We start from the raw sequence: 16,015 nt of genomic DNA, 5'->3' as shown, positions 1-16,015 counted from the left end.
ACAGCACATGCATCGGTTCCCTCTTATTCCCATTGTTAGCTACTTCCTTCAAGAATTCTAATCAATTAGTCGAAAATGATTTCCCTTTCCCAGAACCATTTTGGTTCTGCCTGATCACAATTGATTTTTGAAGTATTCTGCTTTAACTTCATTAATAATAAATTTCAGTATCTTCTCCATGACATATTAAGCTAACTGACATGTACTTTCCTGCTTTCTCTCTTTCTTGAAGAGGTATCACATTCATTATTCTGATACAACCTTTCCAGCACTTACTAATATTTGGAAAATTAAAACTGAGACATTGCTTATATAGCACACACTTTTTTAAACACCAGTAGAGACTCTTAGTTTGACACTTTCTCCCTCCATAATAATCTTTTAGACAACATTTTCTGTTTCTCTATAGTTGGTCCAACCTTCTGACCTGCTGCTTATTCTTGCAGAATTATTTGCTTTTCCTTCTGACTTAATACTATCTTTTAATATCCTTAGTTAGCCATGAATGTGTCTTTACCTTAGAAATTTTTTTACTTTATGAAATTTATCATTTTTGAGTGTTCTGAAATATTTTCATTAATATCTGTCACTGCACCTTCACTGATCTTTTCTTAATTTCCAACCTCCTTAATTTCCCAATTTGCTTGAATCAGCTCTGTCTTCATGCCCCAAATTGCCTTCATGTAAATTTGGAATACTAGTCGTCAATCCACACTCAATGCTGAGATAATAGGGCGGCACGGTGGTTAGCACTGCAGCCTCACAGCGCCAGGGACCCGGGTTCGAGTCCAGCCTCTGGTGACTGTCTGTGTGGAGTTTGCACATTCTCCCCGGTTTCCTCCGGGTGCTCTGGTTTCCTCCCACAGTCCAAAGATGTGCAGGCTAGGTGGATCGGCCATGCTAAATTGCCCGTACTGTTCAGGGATGTGTGGGCTATAGGGGGATGGATCTGGGTGGGAGGCTTCAAGTGGCAGTGTGGACTTGTTGGGCCAAAGGGCCTGTTTCCACAATGTAAGGAATCTAATAATCTTTCCCTCGTATGAATCTAGAACTAGGAGGACACAGTTGACAAGTAAAGATTAATCCATCTCAGATGAGGAAAAGCTACATTTCTTCTCTTTGGGGCTGTTTACTCTTTGGAATTCTCCTCCACAGAAAGCAGTGGAGGTTGGATCATTAAGTGTATTCAAGGCTGAGGTAAACATAGTTTTCGTCTACAAGGAAATGGAAGGTTATGGGTGGCAAACAGGCAAATGGAGTTAAGGCCACACTCAGATTTAGCATGATTTTATTTAATTGCAAAGCAGGCATAATGAGCTGATGGTATGTACCTCTTTTATGATCTTATGATATGAACAATAATGCATGAATGTATTTTCTCTGCACCACTGTATATAGTTTCTCTTGGAGCCAAATTTTAAGACAGTGTTGTGTTCTAATCCATAGCATTGTTTCTGTATTTTTTTTACAGATATCTGAAAGTGCTGTTTAAATTATAGAAAGCAAAAAATAAATTCAAGTGTATTTTTAGACTTTTAAACAGTAGAGGTTGCAGGTCTGTGACAACATGAAAGTCTGACAGGGATGCAATCCTGAAAATAAATCAGCCTTCCAGTGCTTCCATCTGCTGGTGCCCAACTGTTACAGCAGATTCCTTTTCTGTAGGGGTTTTATTCTTGCTCATTGCTTGCAAAGCTCGCATTCATCTTGATTGACTGTCGCTGAGCAATATGTAAATCTTACCACTTGCCTAGTTTTCCGTGGAGTGTTTTTGAGAATTATTGAAGGTGAGAATTTTGCAAAAGCATCAATGGTTTTAAAAATAACTATTGGAAAAAATGCAGAAGGACTTTTATCCAACTCCGGTTCTATATTAAAGTTGTACGAATTATTAACTCTAGTAATACATTCAACAGCCTTGTAATCCTCTTTGTGAAAAAGAAAATATTCTATTCCCTGAATTTGTCTTTCATTTTGATTTCCTGTTTAGATCTTCAATCACAGAAAACAGTCCTTTTGCTGTGACCCTTCCTTTCTTAAATTTAAGCACATCTATCAAATCATTCTCCAATCTGCACTGTTCTAACCAAGTTTAATGCAATTAGGTTCATGCCATGAGTCCCAACATTGTGCAGTTACTAAGGTTTCATATAAATTCTTCAATGCAGTTCAAATTTTAGATAAAGGGGAGAGAATGTGACAACCATGTGGTGAATTCAGCCTGTTAAGTTCTTTGTCAAAGTTTAAATTTCAGTCCTGACAGAGATATGTTATCACAACCATGCTGAAATGCTTTGGTTATGATGTGCTCCTCAATATGGAGCCTGATATATTGGTAAAACACTGAGCCAAATACTGTTTTTGTATTTGGAAATTTATACATTGGTGTGAGAAGATTGCAAATAGAAGACATGGAATCAAGTAATCTTCTATAAGCTGCAATGCTAAAATATTGTCAAAGGGTGCTCCAGAATGGGATGGCATTCTGAAAGAAGAATTGGCAATGCTTTTTATACAGTCCCCACCAATTAACATCACCAGTTTAGTTATCGGACCCTCGTGGTACATCAAATGCATTTCTTGTTCAAGTAAGAGATGCCTTTGGTTTGTTTGCATTGATTCAAACTCCAATGTTTTGTTTGTTTTTCTTGATATGCTACTGTATAGAACTGAATTGTGTTTGTGGCTGTGTCTGTGTGTATATAAAGGTATTGTTTATGAATTTATTTTTAAAATTAAAAATAAACCACCTCACCAGGGAGAAGCACTAAGAGTGGATAGAAATGCACTGCTTGAAATACGAAAGAAGTAGCAAAATTGTTCATTTAATATTTAATGTACACCATGCTGACATCATGGTGCGAATCTTGGTGGATAGAAGTAATCTGATATAGGAATCATGGGTTTCTTTATATGAATCTTTGGCCTTGTTTTGAATTCCTCTTTCATGTCATAGTGTATGATGTTGAAGTGAGACAGAGAATAATTCAAGTAAATAAACCTGAATTGGTAAGAGATTGTTATGTTCAATTTTCTTTCTAACTTGCACACTGAAGATGCAGAACAAAGTGTAACACTGCTGTGTTGTTTTGTGTTGACTTTAGGAAGCCACGCCCAGTATCTCAGTTGGTGGCCCAGCAAGTAACCCAACAATTTGCATCACCCACACAACCAAAGAAGGAGAAAAAAGACAAGGGAGAGAAGGAAAAGAATGAGAAAGAAACTGTCAGTAAAAAGAACAGTCACAAGAAAACAAGGTAACACTTTTGACCAAGATGTTACTTCAAAACCAAACAGGATGTTTCACCTTAAAGTTCAGGTATATGGTGTCCTCCATTGGTTTGTAAACTAAGCAGTCTGTATTTGGACATTATTGTGGAGAATGTTTCACATATGTTGATCACAGGCCCATGCTTTTTGCATTGTAATGATCAAAGGTATGATATAGTATCAAATGGTTAGCTTTTGCAGTGCACAAAACAGTTTGTCACTCACTCCTCACGTTGACTAAAACAAGTTGTGGGCCAAAGCCTCTGCTTCATTGTCCAGCCTATTTGAGAACTGATTGCTTAAATACCATGACTAGCAGAGTGAAAACAAAACTGTCAGATTCATCTGAAATATTTTGTGTCAAGGAAATATTTTATGTATTCGTTCATGGGATGGGGCTATTTTATTGTCCTTCTCTAATTATTCTTACAGAAGGTGTGGTAAGCCATCTCTGCTATCTATGTGGCAAACAGTTGCAGAGGAGGATATATTTGTGACTCCAGATAATACGTAACCTAGACATGCTGGCAGAGTTTGCAGGTTTTGGAGACATTGTTAAGAGAGTTGTTGCTACAGCTAGTTGCTGTAATGCATCTTGTAATTGGTATAGACTGTTGCCACTGTCCAGATATGGAGGGAATGAATATTTCAGGCAGGTGTTCGAGTGCTGATCAAGCAGATTGTTTTGTCCTGAATGGTGCTGAACTTCTTCAATTGTAGCAAGTGGACATTATTTCGTCAACATTTGGACATACCTTGTAGATGTTGGAGTGGTCAAGAGGGAGCAGTATGAGAAATATATTGCATCATATATCTTGTGATGAACTAATTTTCTTACTCTTAATTTCTTTCCTATTGTAATGATATTAAATAAATAAGTTTAGTGATGATTGACTTGTTTTTCTTTTCAGTATACTTTTGAATGGATGTCATGGATTAAGATTGGAGTTTATTATGATGTGCTGGTCTCTTCAGTCAGATATTCCAACAAGTTGAAGTTTCCTGACATACTTTGTGTTCATTGCTTGTAAGGACATGAATTGGAAGCCAAATCAAATATTCACATTTTCAGAGATAGCAAGAACTACAGATGCTGGAGTCAGAGACAACAGTGTGGGGCTGGAGGAACACAGCAGGCCAGGCAGCATCAGATGAGCAGGAAAGTTGACATTTAGGTCAGAATCCTTCTTCAGAAATGGGGATGGGGAAGGGAGCTGGGAAATAAATAGAGAGAGGAGGGGTGGAGCTGGAAAAGGTAGGTGGGATGGTGATAGGTGAATGCAGACGGGGAGTGGTGGGGATTGGTTGGTGGTTGGGTGGAGCAGATAGGTGGGAGAGAAGATGGACAGGTTGTGTCAGGTCAAGGAGGAGAGGATGAGAGGGAAGTTTGGACGTGGGATGAGGCCGGGGGTGGGGAGATTTTGAAACTGGTGGATTCTGTGTTTAAGCCATTAGGCTGTAGGCTCCCGAGGCAGAATAAGAGGTGTTGCTCCTCCATTTTTATTGCGATGTCATTGTGACAATGGTCCAAGCATAGACTCTGCAACAGTTTCATGGAGCATCCGCACTCTGTACATGACAAACGACAATATTTTTTGGCTGCCAAACATTTCTACTCCCCCTCCCACTCCCTGAGTGACATGTCCATCCTGGGCGTCCTCCAGTGTCACAATGACACCACATGCAAACTGAAGGACCCTACAGCCCAATGGCCTAAACATGAAATCTACTAGTTTCAAAATCTCTCCACTCCCAGCCTCACCCCATATCCAAACTTCCCTCTCGTTCCTGCCTCCTTGACCTGAAACAACCTGTCCATCTTTTCTCCCACGTATCCACCCCACTAATCAATCCCCACAACTCTCTACCAGCACTCAACTATCACCATCCACCTACCTTCCCCAGCACCACCCCTCCTCTACATATTTCCCAGCTCCCTAGCCCTTCCCCATTTTTAAAGATGGGTCCCAACCGGAAATTCACCTTTCCTGCTCCTCTGATGCTGCGTTCCTGCAGCTCCGTATACATTTTCAGACCATCTTTTTGTACATTCTTAAATAAAAGCAGGTCTTTGAAGTTTACTTTTATTCATGTGTTGTTTTTACCTTTGCCCCATTTTCCTAGGCCGAGGTTAAAAAATGTGGATCGAAGCAGTGCACAGCATTTGGAAGTGACTGTGGGTGACCTGACAGTCATTATAACAGACTTTAAGGAGAAAGCAAGGTCAGCCCCAGCAGCCACTGCTACCTCGAGTACCACTGCTGACCAGCACAGCCTGAGCAGCTCCAGCTCTGACAACACAGAAAAAGGCTTGTCTCAATCATCATCACCCAGAGGGGAAGGATCAGTAAATGGTGAATCCCACTAAAGTACCAGCTGACCTACTTCCTTTACTCACTCCTTGTTCAATGATTCAACGGACAACATCTCAACAACTTCGGTCCTTGGCGTTCGGTGTTAACACTGGCAAATTGGGCTGCTTTCTTCGGTCTTGGTTTCGATGCTTTCTAATACTTGTGTACCAACCTGGAACTCTGGCACTGCAGCATGTTTTTGAGTGTAATTTTCTATAACTTAGATTGAACTGCCTAAGTAATGTGTTCAAGAACTGAATTGTGAAGCAGCTGGCTTTAAGTATTCAGTGCTATCTTCGACTGCTGCAGTAACAAAACAATCTCAGAAAGTTGTTTGCCTAGTTAAGTGCACCTGCTGGTACTTGGTGTGGTTAAATAGGAAAAGCATTCTCAAGCATTTGTATAAATTCTTGCCAACGTTTTTTCAACACTTGTTATTTGGATGGGAAGAAAACACTTAGCCATTAAAACTGTGGCATTACCAATGTCCACTGTCATTCATTTCAGTAAGTTACAGTTTTAATATGTAGTTTTGGGCTAATTGACCAGATTTGACTGAGGATACAGTCCATGCTACTTAACTGCAGCCACTCGGGTAAAGGAATTGAGTTGCTGTAATATATATAAAAAGGAGGGTCTTTTTGCACCCTTGTCTAAATGGAGAGGGAATGCAGAAGAGTTGCTTGCGTGACTTTGTAGTTCATACATGTCCTCTCAGCTGAGCACTCCCTGCAAGAAAGGAGGAAACGCTAATAATTAGATGCTTAGTATTGTCTAAAAGTAGTTTTAATGGTATGTGTGGGAATAGTTTATGATGATGTTGCCAGTTCTGGAAACTTCAAGTAAGGTGTTTTGCTGATGTTTTGAATTTGCGACAGTATTTATACGTATTGTTGTAATAAATAAGTTATGCAAGAACACATTCTATCTTTGAAGTTCTCTTACTTCTCTACCCTGGTTTTTAAATAGCCTTCTCTTTGTGTTGTCACTGGCAAATTGTTTTTTGTGATGAACCGCTTCAAAGGTGGTTGGCAGGCGAACAAAAGGATTTGTGGAAATGTATGGTCTGACATTGAATTGGTACTAGATACGTTTCTGTCCCTTTTTTTTCTACGTCTCATACTTTCCAAGCAATACAAGAAAAATACCTCAAGGGAATGAAACCAATTTTTAAGGAAAAGATATTACAACTAAAAAAAATAGAAACTCAAACAGATTGGAAGTTATATTTATTACCAGCAGGCAAAACACCTTTTTTTCCTTAGAAAACTAAAAACTAAATGGTAACAAAACTAGTGGGTGATATGGGGAGGGCCTAGCAACTGTATGTGGTGTCAGATAATGTTCCAATGTAACATGCAATAAGTGGCATAGACTGTATTTTCAGATGTAGGTATTTGATACTAATACCTGTATTCAGTGATTATAGATTGTTTTACATGAGATTTTTATATCCTTTAAAGAAAACTCTTGGTGTTCATGCTGATTTGTGTAGTGTTTGGTATATATTTGATTTCTATCAGAAAAAAAACAACTCACAATTAAAAGATATTTGAATTATAAAGGCCAGTATCCATTTTTAAAAGGGGAGGCTGCGGGTTTGAAAGGGAATAATTGCAATTGTTGAAGTGAATTTTTCAAATAAAAGCACTTGCTGTATGACAGTAAGTAGGATCACGTCAGATGGTTAATCACATTACTCCGGGGAGAAGACTGACACAAGTAAGTCACAAAAATTGTGCATTTTCTTGCTTATATTCTTCAACTCTCCAGCCCAGTTCTCTCGCTGCTGCTCCAACTGAAGGTGTGTGTTTCTTAATAGGGATTAACCAATAGGTCTCTAGGTTGCCAAATAACCACCAATCACACTCAATAGTGAACCATTTGATTGTAAAACGCACCGCAGCTAACTGTCCATTCCTCATCCATTACTGGTGTTTTAAGGAAACAGGAAATGTGTTACTTCGTTTGTTTTAAAATATTGAATATTTCTTATTGCTTAAAGTTGACATTAAGGGAATCATTGTTTCTTTCTCTGGGAGCTGGCAGCTGTTGCCTTTCAGGTTTCTACTGGAAGAAGGAAATCAACTGATTGCATCACTTTGTTTTGGTTTAAGTTTATATTCTCATAACAAAGAAACATAATGATGCTTTTTATTTATTATAGACCATGAGTCTTGTAACGTAATTCTCCCATCTGATGTGATGCTGGATGATTGACTTGCTGCTGTACCTATTTCTCCATGTTGCAAGACCATCAGTTTATTGAAGAAATTGATAGTGCTTCTGTGGATGACATTTATAAACTAGTCAGGGCCATCAGTAAATCACATCCGTTTGTTTTTCAGGGAGACTCTGATATTTTTTCCAATGTGGGAACCAAATTCTGGAATTCCATGAGTCTTTTGAGGAAAGCACAACCTGCAACCATGAAAATGGTGGTTTATTTGATCAAGAATCTTCATCCAATTAAACTTCTTTACGACAAATTTATAGATACAAGAAGTTAGTTATCTCATCGGATTTGAGCTATCATATTGATGAAAAGCACAGGATTGAGTATGTCCATACCCATCTGTCTTGCGATTCTGCATTTGAATGCCTCCATTTAGATATTCATATATTGAGTTTGTCCATGTGCGTGTTGGTGTGAATAAACAAAATTCCCTTGGGTTTTATCAAAGCACACAAGAGGTAATCTAACAAAGTATGAAATATCCACCCGAAAATTTTTTGCATTTACCATATGTTTATAGACTGATCTATTATTTACTAAATTGGAGTGCGGTCTTAATGATCTTTGTGGCCTTTGATTAGCATTGAACTTTGCTGTGATGCTGTCCAAATTTGTTTGCCCTGTACTGTTCGCTCTCTATTTTCAAGCAAGAATTGCTATTTAAATTTGATGTGAGATGCCGGAAAAGAGATGAATTTTGAGAAGATGGGGATAGCAATCCTGAAGTGAAAGTATTTTCAAAATACAGCTGAGAATAATCAACAGGTTGCAAAAAATGTCAGTCATAAATGGGAGGGAATAGAAAGCTACAGAATGGGTATGGGAAGGGCATAGGCTAAATTGGAGATTAAGGATTTCAAGTGTCAGGTGTTGGGGACTTCAAGAGCATCATTGAGGATAAGGAATGATGCAAGACAGTTTGTGGACAATTTGAAGTTACTTGAGAGTGAAGGATTAGAGGCAGGTTTAGAAGAAATAGTTTACTAATAACAAAAGCTTGAATTAGGGATTCGGTGACAGTGAAGATAAGGTATATCTGGAGCAGACAATTTTATGGAGGTGTATTATAACAATGGGTAGGATCTGGTATCAGAAACCTAGTTGTGGGCAGAACTAAATTTTGGATTTACTGTGCCACATGAAACACTAAATAAATGGCCATGAAGTAAATTGGAATTGATGACAAGGAGTAGACTTTACACTCAGAGCTGATTTTTTTTGTCTGGCCTCAAATTTGAGAAACTATTGACTGAGTCACAGCAATTTAAGAAATGTGGTCAATGCGACAGATAAGAAAAATGGTTTGAAGTAGAGTTTGGTGGACACTCTGTGCCTTAGGTTATGTGACTGGGGTGAATGTTTTGAGAAAGAAATTATGGATAGGCTCTTGACAACTCTAGCGATAGCTACAATTAGGAAGGAAAATAGCAAGCTCTTACGAGAAATGCTTCAGTTGTGTTTGAGCAAGGATGCGCAGAATCATGTGAAAGCAATATCATGGAGTGAAACTTGGAAAATATATGGTTGATCATATCAAATGGAAAGATTTTCATATTTTTCACAGCACAGATGGAGATAGAAATGTGACGGATCCATGGGCGTGTTCTAACTGTCTGTAGATAATACAACTGCCTGTCGATGAAGAGGTGCAATAAGTAATCTGATATGAGAAGGTTGGAAAGTAAGACAGGAAGAGATTGAAAGATTTAAGACACAATCAAAAGATAGAAAACCCTAACCCCACCAAACAGGTGCCAGACCTGACAGAGATGCTAATGAAAACCAAAGAGGCCAGCCTCCACTTTGCCAACAGTTTTGGCCCATAGAATTCCTCCAGTGCAGAAACAATCCATTTGGCCCATTGAGTCCACACCGACCCTCCACTGAGCATCACACCAGACACCACCCCACCATCCTATCCTCGTATCCCTGCATTTCCCTACACTTTACTGGACACTGCGGGGTAATTTAGCATGGCCAATATGTCTAACCTGCACATCTTTGGATTGTGGGAGGAAACCGGAGCACACCTGCATAGACATGGGGAGAATGTGCAAATTCTACACACAGTAATCCAAGGCTGGAATCGAGCCCCTGGCACTGTGAGGCAGCAGTGCTAACCACTGAGCCACCATGCTGCCCTGGTTCCTCCAAGTATTGATATCATGTTGTCAATTTTAAATAGTGGCAACAATCTTTGGGCCAATGGAGGTGCCAGCAAGGAGGAACTAACTCAACTATGGAAGCTGCCTTAGTGCTTTTGAATATTATCTCCTAAAATGTAGATTGATAAGGAGCAGGATAGATGACATACCGATTCAACCGATGCAAGTTGAATGTTCAGCACTGAGTGGAATTATCTATTGTTGGGGATAATAAGGTGTAGAGCTAGATGAACGCAGCAGGCCAAGCAGCATCAGAGGCCTAGACCCTAGGCCTGAAACTTCAGCCTTCCTGCTCCTCTGATGCTGCTTGGCCTGCTGTGTTCATCCAGCCCTACACCTTGTTATCTTGGATTCTCCAACATCTGCAGTTCCTACTATCTCATATCTAATGTTGGAGTCAGGTTTTTCAAGAGGACAATTAGGAGGCACTTCAGCATCCAAAAAGTGGCAGAAGTTTGCAATTCTGCTCTCCTCCCGTTCCTATGGGAAGGCCAAAAATGATAAACTGTGCTGCACCGAAGGGTGACTATGCAAAAGTTTAAGGAGGTTGTAAATTATGTTAATCATCCTTTTGTATATGTTTCATTCAAGTAAGCAGTCTGTAAATACTGCAACATGCATACATTCATGAACATACAATTCCAAGACACATTTGTCTGTTCCAAAATATTGGTTACATTTAATATTGTGCAGGAACAAGAACAGCCAATTTAGTAGTTGGACAGAGGTAGTAAGAGAAAATGTCTGCTACCTTTGTGTTCCTAATCAAATAGCTAATTAGGAATATTGAAAAGGTGCTGCTGTAGCAGGCTGAGTGTCTCTGGGATTCGGCAAAGACCGAGGTGCCAGGAGATGCACGTATGTATTAGGCATTAGGCCAAGAATTTTAGACTTTGGCAGTTGGCACTCTGAGGAAGGCATATGCCATTGATATTCAGTGCAGCTGAAGGCAAGGAATTAGCAATCCCACAAGCAGAATTAGTTGTGCTGCTGGGCAAGATTCAAGCTCAGAGTAACACACAGATATACCAGCCGAGTGAAACTAGCTATCTATGAAAGGCTAAAATTATGCCTGACAGTTGGTGCTAGAGCATAGTTTCCAGAATCCGGGTGAGTGCAGTCCTGATTGTGGGAGGTACCACTATGTGAACAGTCAGACATTCTGTGACAGAATGGTGTTTGAGGAGTTTCTGCAGCTAGGTCTCAAATGAAGAATTGGAGTTCCTTAAGTTTCAAGAAATTTGATGACGTACTGTCACTGATCTCTTGAGGGAGGGGTTAGGTTCTGAGAAATCCATGGGATATATTGCACTGCATTTGCGACTTGAAGTGCTGTAGGGTGTTTGACCAGGTGGCTGTAACCCGTATTTACTTCAGGTTAAATCTAAATGGCCGTTGGAATATGTTGTAGATTGTGTTTTTCGGTTCTAACTTTATATAGTACAGTTTATTGTCTGTTCAAAACCAGGGAAATTTGTGGTTTTATTCCTACAAGTACTTGGGATTGCTCACTTTCTCTACTTGTTTCAAAAAAAAACTGACTGCTTCCAAGCCAGATTCCAGCAGTCCAGTGAAAGATTTGTGGGATTTGAAATCCACTGACAAATGCAGATGTAGCATAAATTGACGTTTGTTAAAATTTTCACAATGAATTCTACTATATATTTTGAAAACCAACTTGGCTTTGTCAGTTCCTAAGACTTTTCTGGAGAGGTGAGATCTATCCCAAAATGACTTGAAAACATTGACCAAGGCTCGGTCAACAGCATTAGTGTGAATGTCGGAGTTTGAATAAAAAGCAGAGGCTATGAAAATGTAGTTAATAAAACATCTTGAATAGGAAGAACAGTCTAATCAGTACAATTTGAGCTGGAGATGAGTTGCAGATGAAGTAGGCTGAAATAGAAAAGGGGAAAAATTAATGAGAAACTTAAACTTGAAAGTCAAAGTCAAATGTTTGAACTTGAACTCCAAAGACAGTGGTTGGCAAGGGAGGAAAAAAATCAGCAAAATAAACTTTGGCAACAGGATGATATGAGGATGCATGAACTGGCTAAAGTAAACTTAGGTTATATGCGTAAAGAGAAATTGACCCAGTCAATAGTATAGAGAATAAACATGGTGTCGGAAAGCCAGTTTTGTGTTCATCACCATAAGACAAATCAGATAAAACAAATTCTTAGAAGTGAAATGGTTAATCAGTAGGTGAAATAGGAATGCTTCAGGAGTCTTCAGAAAAGACAGAACCAGGAAAGGAAGTAGTTTTTAAACAGTGACATTATGTACATGAAATGTATTCCTTCAGAATCAACAAAAATGGGGGTTATAGCTCAGGATGGTCAACAGAATGCTTCTTCGAATACTGCTACATTGAGTTTGGTTACTGGAGTTTATAGAGCTTTTGTTTCTAAAGTAGTGTTCCCTTAATCATTCAACAACACAAGAAAAGAATTTAATGTTTTGAGAGTTAATGGGACAGATCAGTCATTGATGGTGGCTGATGATGTGATTTATGTTACAGATTTTGATGAAAGACAATATGTATTAATAAGGTATTTTTATAGGATTTATAAACGTGCTAATTGGTACAAAGTTTACCAAATGACTTAGTAGATCGAATTGTTGTTTGGAAATTGTTCCTTGTTCACTTATGGAAGGGGTGAATTTCATATTACGTAATGATTTGGTAGGTATAAAATTCTTAGCATCTCTGACAGTTACAAGTGAGCCACTGAGATGACAGAAGTTGAGATTTTGCCGGAGGAGTATCTTAGACTGTTCCCTGCTTGTGCAATAGGTGGAACCTAAGCATCTAAGATACGCTAAAGCAAACAAACAACTAGTCCAGAGCCCCAACAAGTTTGTTTCAGGAACGCGAGAATATCAAAGGCAGCATCTAGAATTATTCTCTATTAAAGAAAAACTGATCAGTGTAGAGATTCAATTTTCACACTAAAAGATTGGTTTAAAAAATGCAAAGTAATCATGCCATTTCAGCATTATTTCCAGACTAAATTCAACCAACATAGATCTTCAAGTAAAAGTTGATGGCCTTCAACTAACAGTCTCTGTGAAGTATCGTGAAAAACACTTTGAACAGGAGAAGCAATTGCTGATGAATCACAACAGTGGGTTGGATGCAGAATTGAACCAAATACTCTAACTGTTGGAACTTCATCTTGAAACATGCAAGAAAATTTTGTATTCTGACACAATCTGGAGAATAAGAAAGATGAGATGTGCAGAAAAGAACAGCAGATCCAGATTCTAAAAGCAGCTGCAGAAAATTTTAAGGAACAGGATAAAGAGCTGATGTGTAAATTGAAAGTTTAAGAAGGAGTTAGTAACTATGGAGGAAAAAACCAAAGTGAACAGAATGCCCGTACGAAGTAGCCAAACTTCTGTAAGGGATCTATATAGACTCTGAACCAAAAACAACTGAAAAGACCGGAGCAGTTGCTGAGCAGAATGAAAATATCAATTAATTGTAAAATAATGGAATAACAAAATGTTTGCTGGTAATGGTGAAAGATGTTTATATGAAGTCAGTTTTGAAGAATCAGTTGGAAGAAAATGAATGTATGCTGTGGCACATCGCTGTCAAACAATAAAAAGGCATGGTAACGACAGTAAATCTCACTAGCTGTGGGTTTGTTTTCTTTAAACGACAAAAATAAATTGTACAGAATGTAATTGAGGGAGATGATTTTTTGAAGTTAGTTGTGAATTAGAAATACATGCTTTCCATGCCAAATTGAAAAAAAAGTGCATTTCTACCAACAGAGGAGAAAAATAAGAATCCCAAGTTCTTCTGCATTTACGTTGAGAAAGCGATGCAAAATTCATTTGCATCATATATCATGATTAATATGCATCTGCATGCAAAGTGGAAGAGACCACTATTTATTATTTTTTTTTACACCAGAAAGATTGGAAACCCATAGTACAAAATAGACGTATAAGCTGGTCCAAGATGTTTTGAAAAAAAATTTTGATTTATCTCCACTGCATTTGGTTGACCATAAAATTGTTATTTAAAAAATGTAATTGTTAACATTCTGCCCAAAATCTGAAGAAGGGATACAAGAAAAACATTGATGCTGAGTTATAATCATGCCATGATTCAACTGTTGTTAATCCTGCTTGTTACATGTTCTTGCATTTTTTTGTTTGAGCTTTTACAGCTATGTTACAATGAAGTCCAAGTGAATGTCATTTGTACAGTCTGTATCAAGCTATTTGTTAGATATTTATGATAAGAACTTGGTATTTTCAATATTTTCAAAACCATTGTAAAAGAAATCTTCACAATTGTGAAGGTTTCTTTCTTCCGTGAGGAAAGCGTGATGAAATCCTATATTTGTAATCCATTTTGTACTGTGCAAGCCAGCAATCTGTGAATATTGTAACATTCAGGGAACAGGTAGTTTTAAGTTCCTACATTTGACTGTTCCAAAATATTGCTTACATTCAATACAATTCAGGAACAAAGTCGGTCAGTTGCAAAGTTTTCAACAAGTTACTCAGAAAAGTTAGAGTTATGAGAAGTTAGTGTAGTCAGTTGAATGGAAACAGTCAGAGGAAAAGCTTGCTGCATTTGGGCTCCTAGTCAGTCAGGTATTCAAGAGCAAAGAGAAGAGGCTTTGAGCCAACAAGACTCAGGATATGTCTGGGGAGCCAGGAAGTTCCACTGCATTTTGGGTTTAGGGATCAGGAAAAGCGCTCGCAATTATATGGGCTCAGAAGAAGCCATGTACCATTTACAGTTCAGTCCAGTTAAGATTAAAGATGTGGGAGGCCCACCAGCTGTGTCTTCTTTGTGCAGCTGAGCAAAATTAGAATTCAGAGAAAACAATAGGCAGTTCTAGTGCTATGAAGACAGCTGTCTGTGAAAACTAAATGTGCGCCTGTGAGTAGGCGCTGGAATCCAGGGGAGCATAGTCTGGATTTGGAGAGTGAACTCCAGAAAGTAAGTGGTTATTGAACCAGTCCACAACAAAGTGGCTTTTAAGGAAACCCTGGAACCAGGTGAAGAATAATAATCCCGTGTCAAGTTTTAGACAATAAGATCTAAGAGTAGAAGCAGGTATTTGTCCATCAAATCTACTCAGCCATTTAATTAGATCATAGCTGTTCTGATAATCCTCAACTCCAGGTTCACTTCAATGAGACCCACAGTGTCACTAAGGTCTTCAGGAGGAGGGGATGGTTTCTGAGAAATCTGTGGTTCAGTCTTGATTGCATTTGCTACTCCATGTGCTCTGTAGGGTGTTTGACACAGTGTGTCTGTTACCCATATTTGCCTCAGGTTAATTCTAATTGGATGTTAGAATATATATGTTGTATATGTATGTATACATATTGTAGATTGTATTACTGTTCTAACTTTATACAGTAAAGTTTATTGTGTTTGTTCAAAACCCTACAACCTTGTGGCTTTATTCTCTTAGTAGGTACCTGGGATCTCACAATTTTGTCTACTGTTTTAAAAAAAGTTCTTGGTTCCTAGCCAAATCGTTAGCACACATTTGGTGATCTGGTCTGGGATCATAGCATCTTCAATCATTTCTCGGTAATGGGATAATTGTTTTTCTTTTACATCATCGCGGTTTTCCCTCTTAACAAGTTGTTTCTAATTGATCTGCTTGGTTATTTAGTTGTGCTCTTGTAATTAGCAAGTTCTGTATTTAACATTCTATCAACCACATGGTACTGCTTCAGGTTTTCTGATGTTTTAACAGTAATGGTCATCATAAGTTGGAGATGTCGTTCTGATGGGAAGGCTCTCTAGAAAATCATTTTTAAAAATTGCAATCCTTTCTGAATTTATGCAAGATTAGAAGTATAACTCAGAGAAACAAGTTCAATGGAAAATACTTATCGTCTATCTAGGACAGACTTATTTTTGAAAACAGGAAAAGAGGTTAAGTAAAGAAGAAAATACATTTCTATAATGCTATCCGTGCCCTCAGGAAATTGCAAAACACCTT

The 16,015-nt window shown here is 38.4% G+C and overlaps 1 protein-coding gene across 8 annotated transcripts in view; it reads left to right on the top strand.

Annotated features, from left to right (window-relative positions):
- Nucleotides 1-15,445, top strand: part of yaf2 (YY1 associated factor 2) — a 176,957-nt gene extending 161,512 nt beyond the window's left edge. For all 8 annotated transcript variants that reach the window (XM_048548887.2, XM_059652316.1, XM_059652317.1 and 5 more), the window contains 2 exons: nt 3,105-3,257; nt 5,395-15,445. In XM_048548887.2, coding sequence (XP_048404844.1) covers nt 3,105-3,257; nt 5,395-5,638 — 397 coding nt within the window. In that variant the 3' untranslated portion in view covers nt 5,639-15,445. The remainder of the gene's footprint in view (nt 1-3,104; nt 3,258-5,394) is intronic.
- The last annotated feature ends 570 nt before the right edge of the window (nt 15,446-16,015 follow it).

Source organism: Stegostoma tigrinum, chromosome 18 (genome assembly GCF_030684315.1).
Source record: "Stegostoma tigrinum isolate sSteTig4 chromosome 18, sSteTig4.hap1, whole genome shotgun sequence".
Lineage (NCBI taxonomy): Eukaryota > Metazoa > Chordata > Chondrichthyes > Orectolobiformes > Stegostomatidae > Stegostoma > Stegostoma tigrinum.
This window is presented reverse-complemented; position numbering and strand designations above follow the sequence as displayed.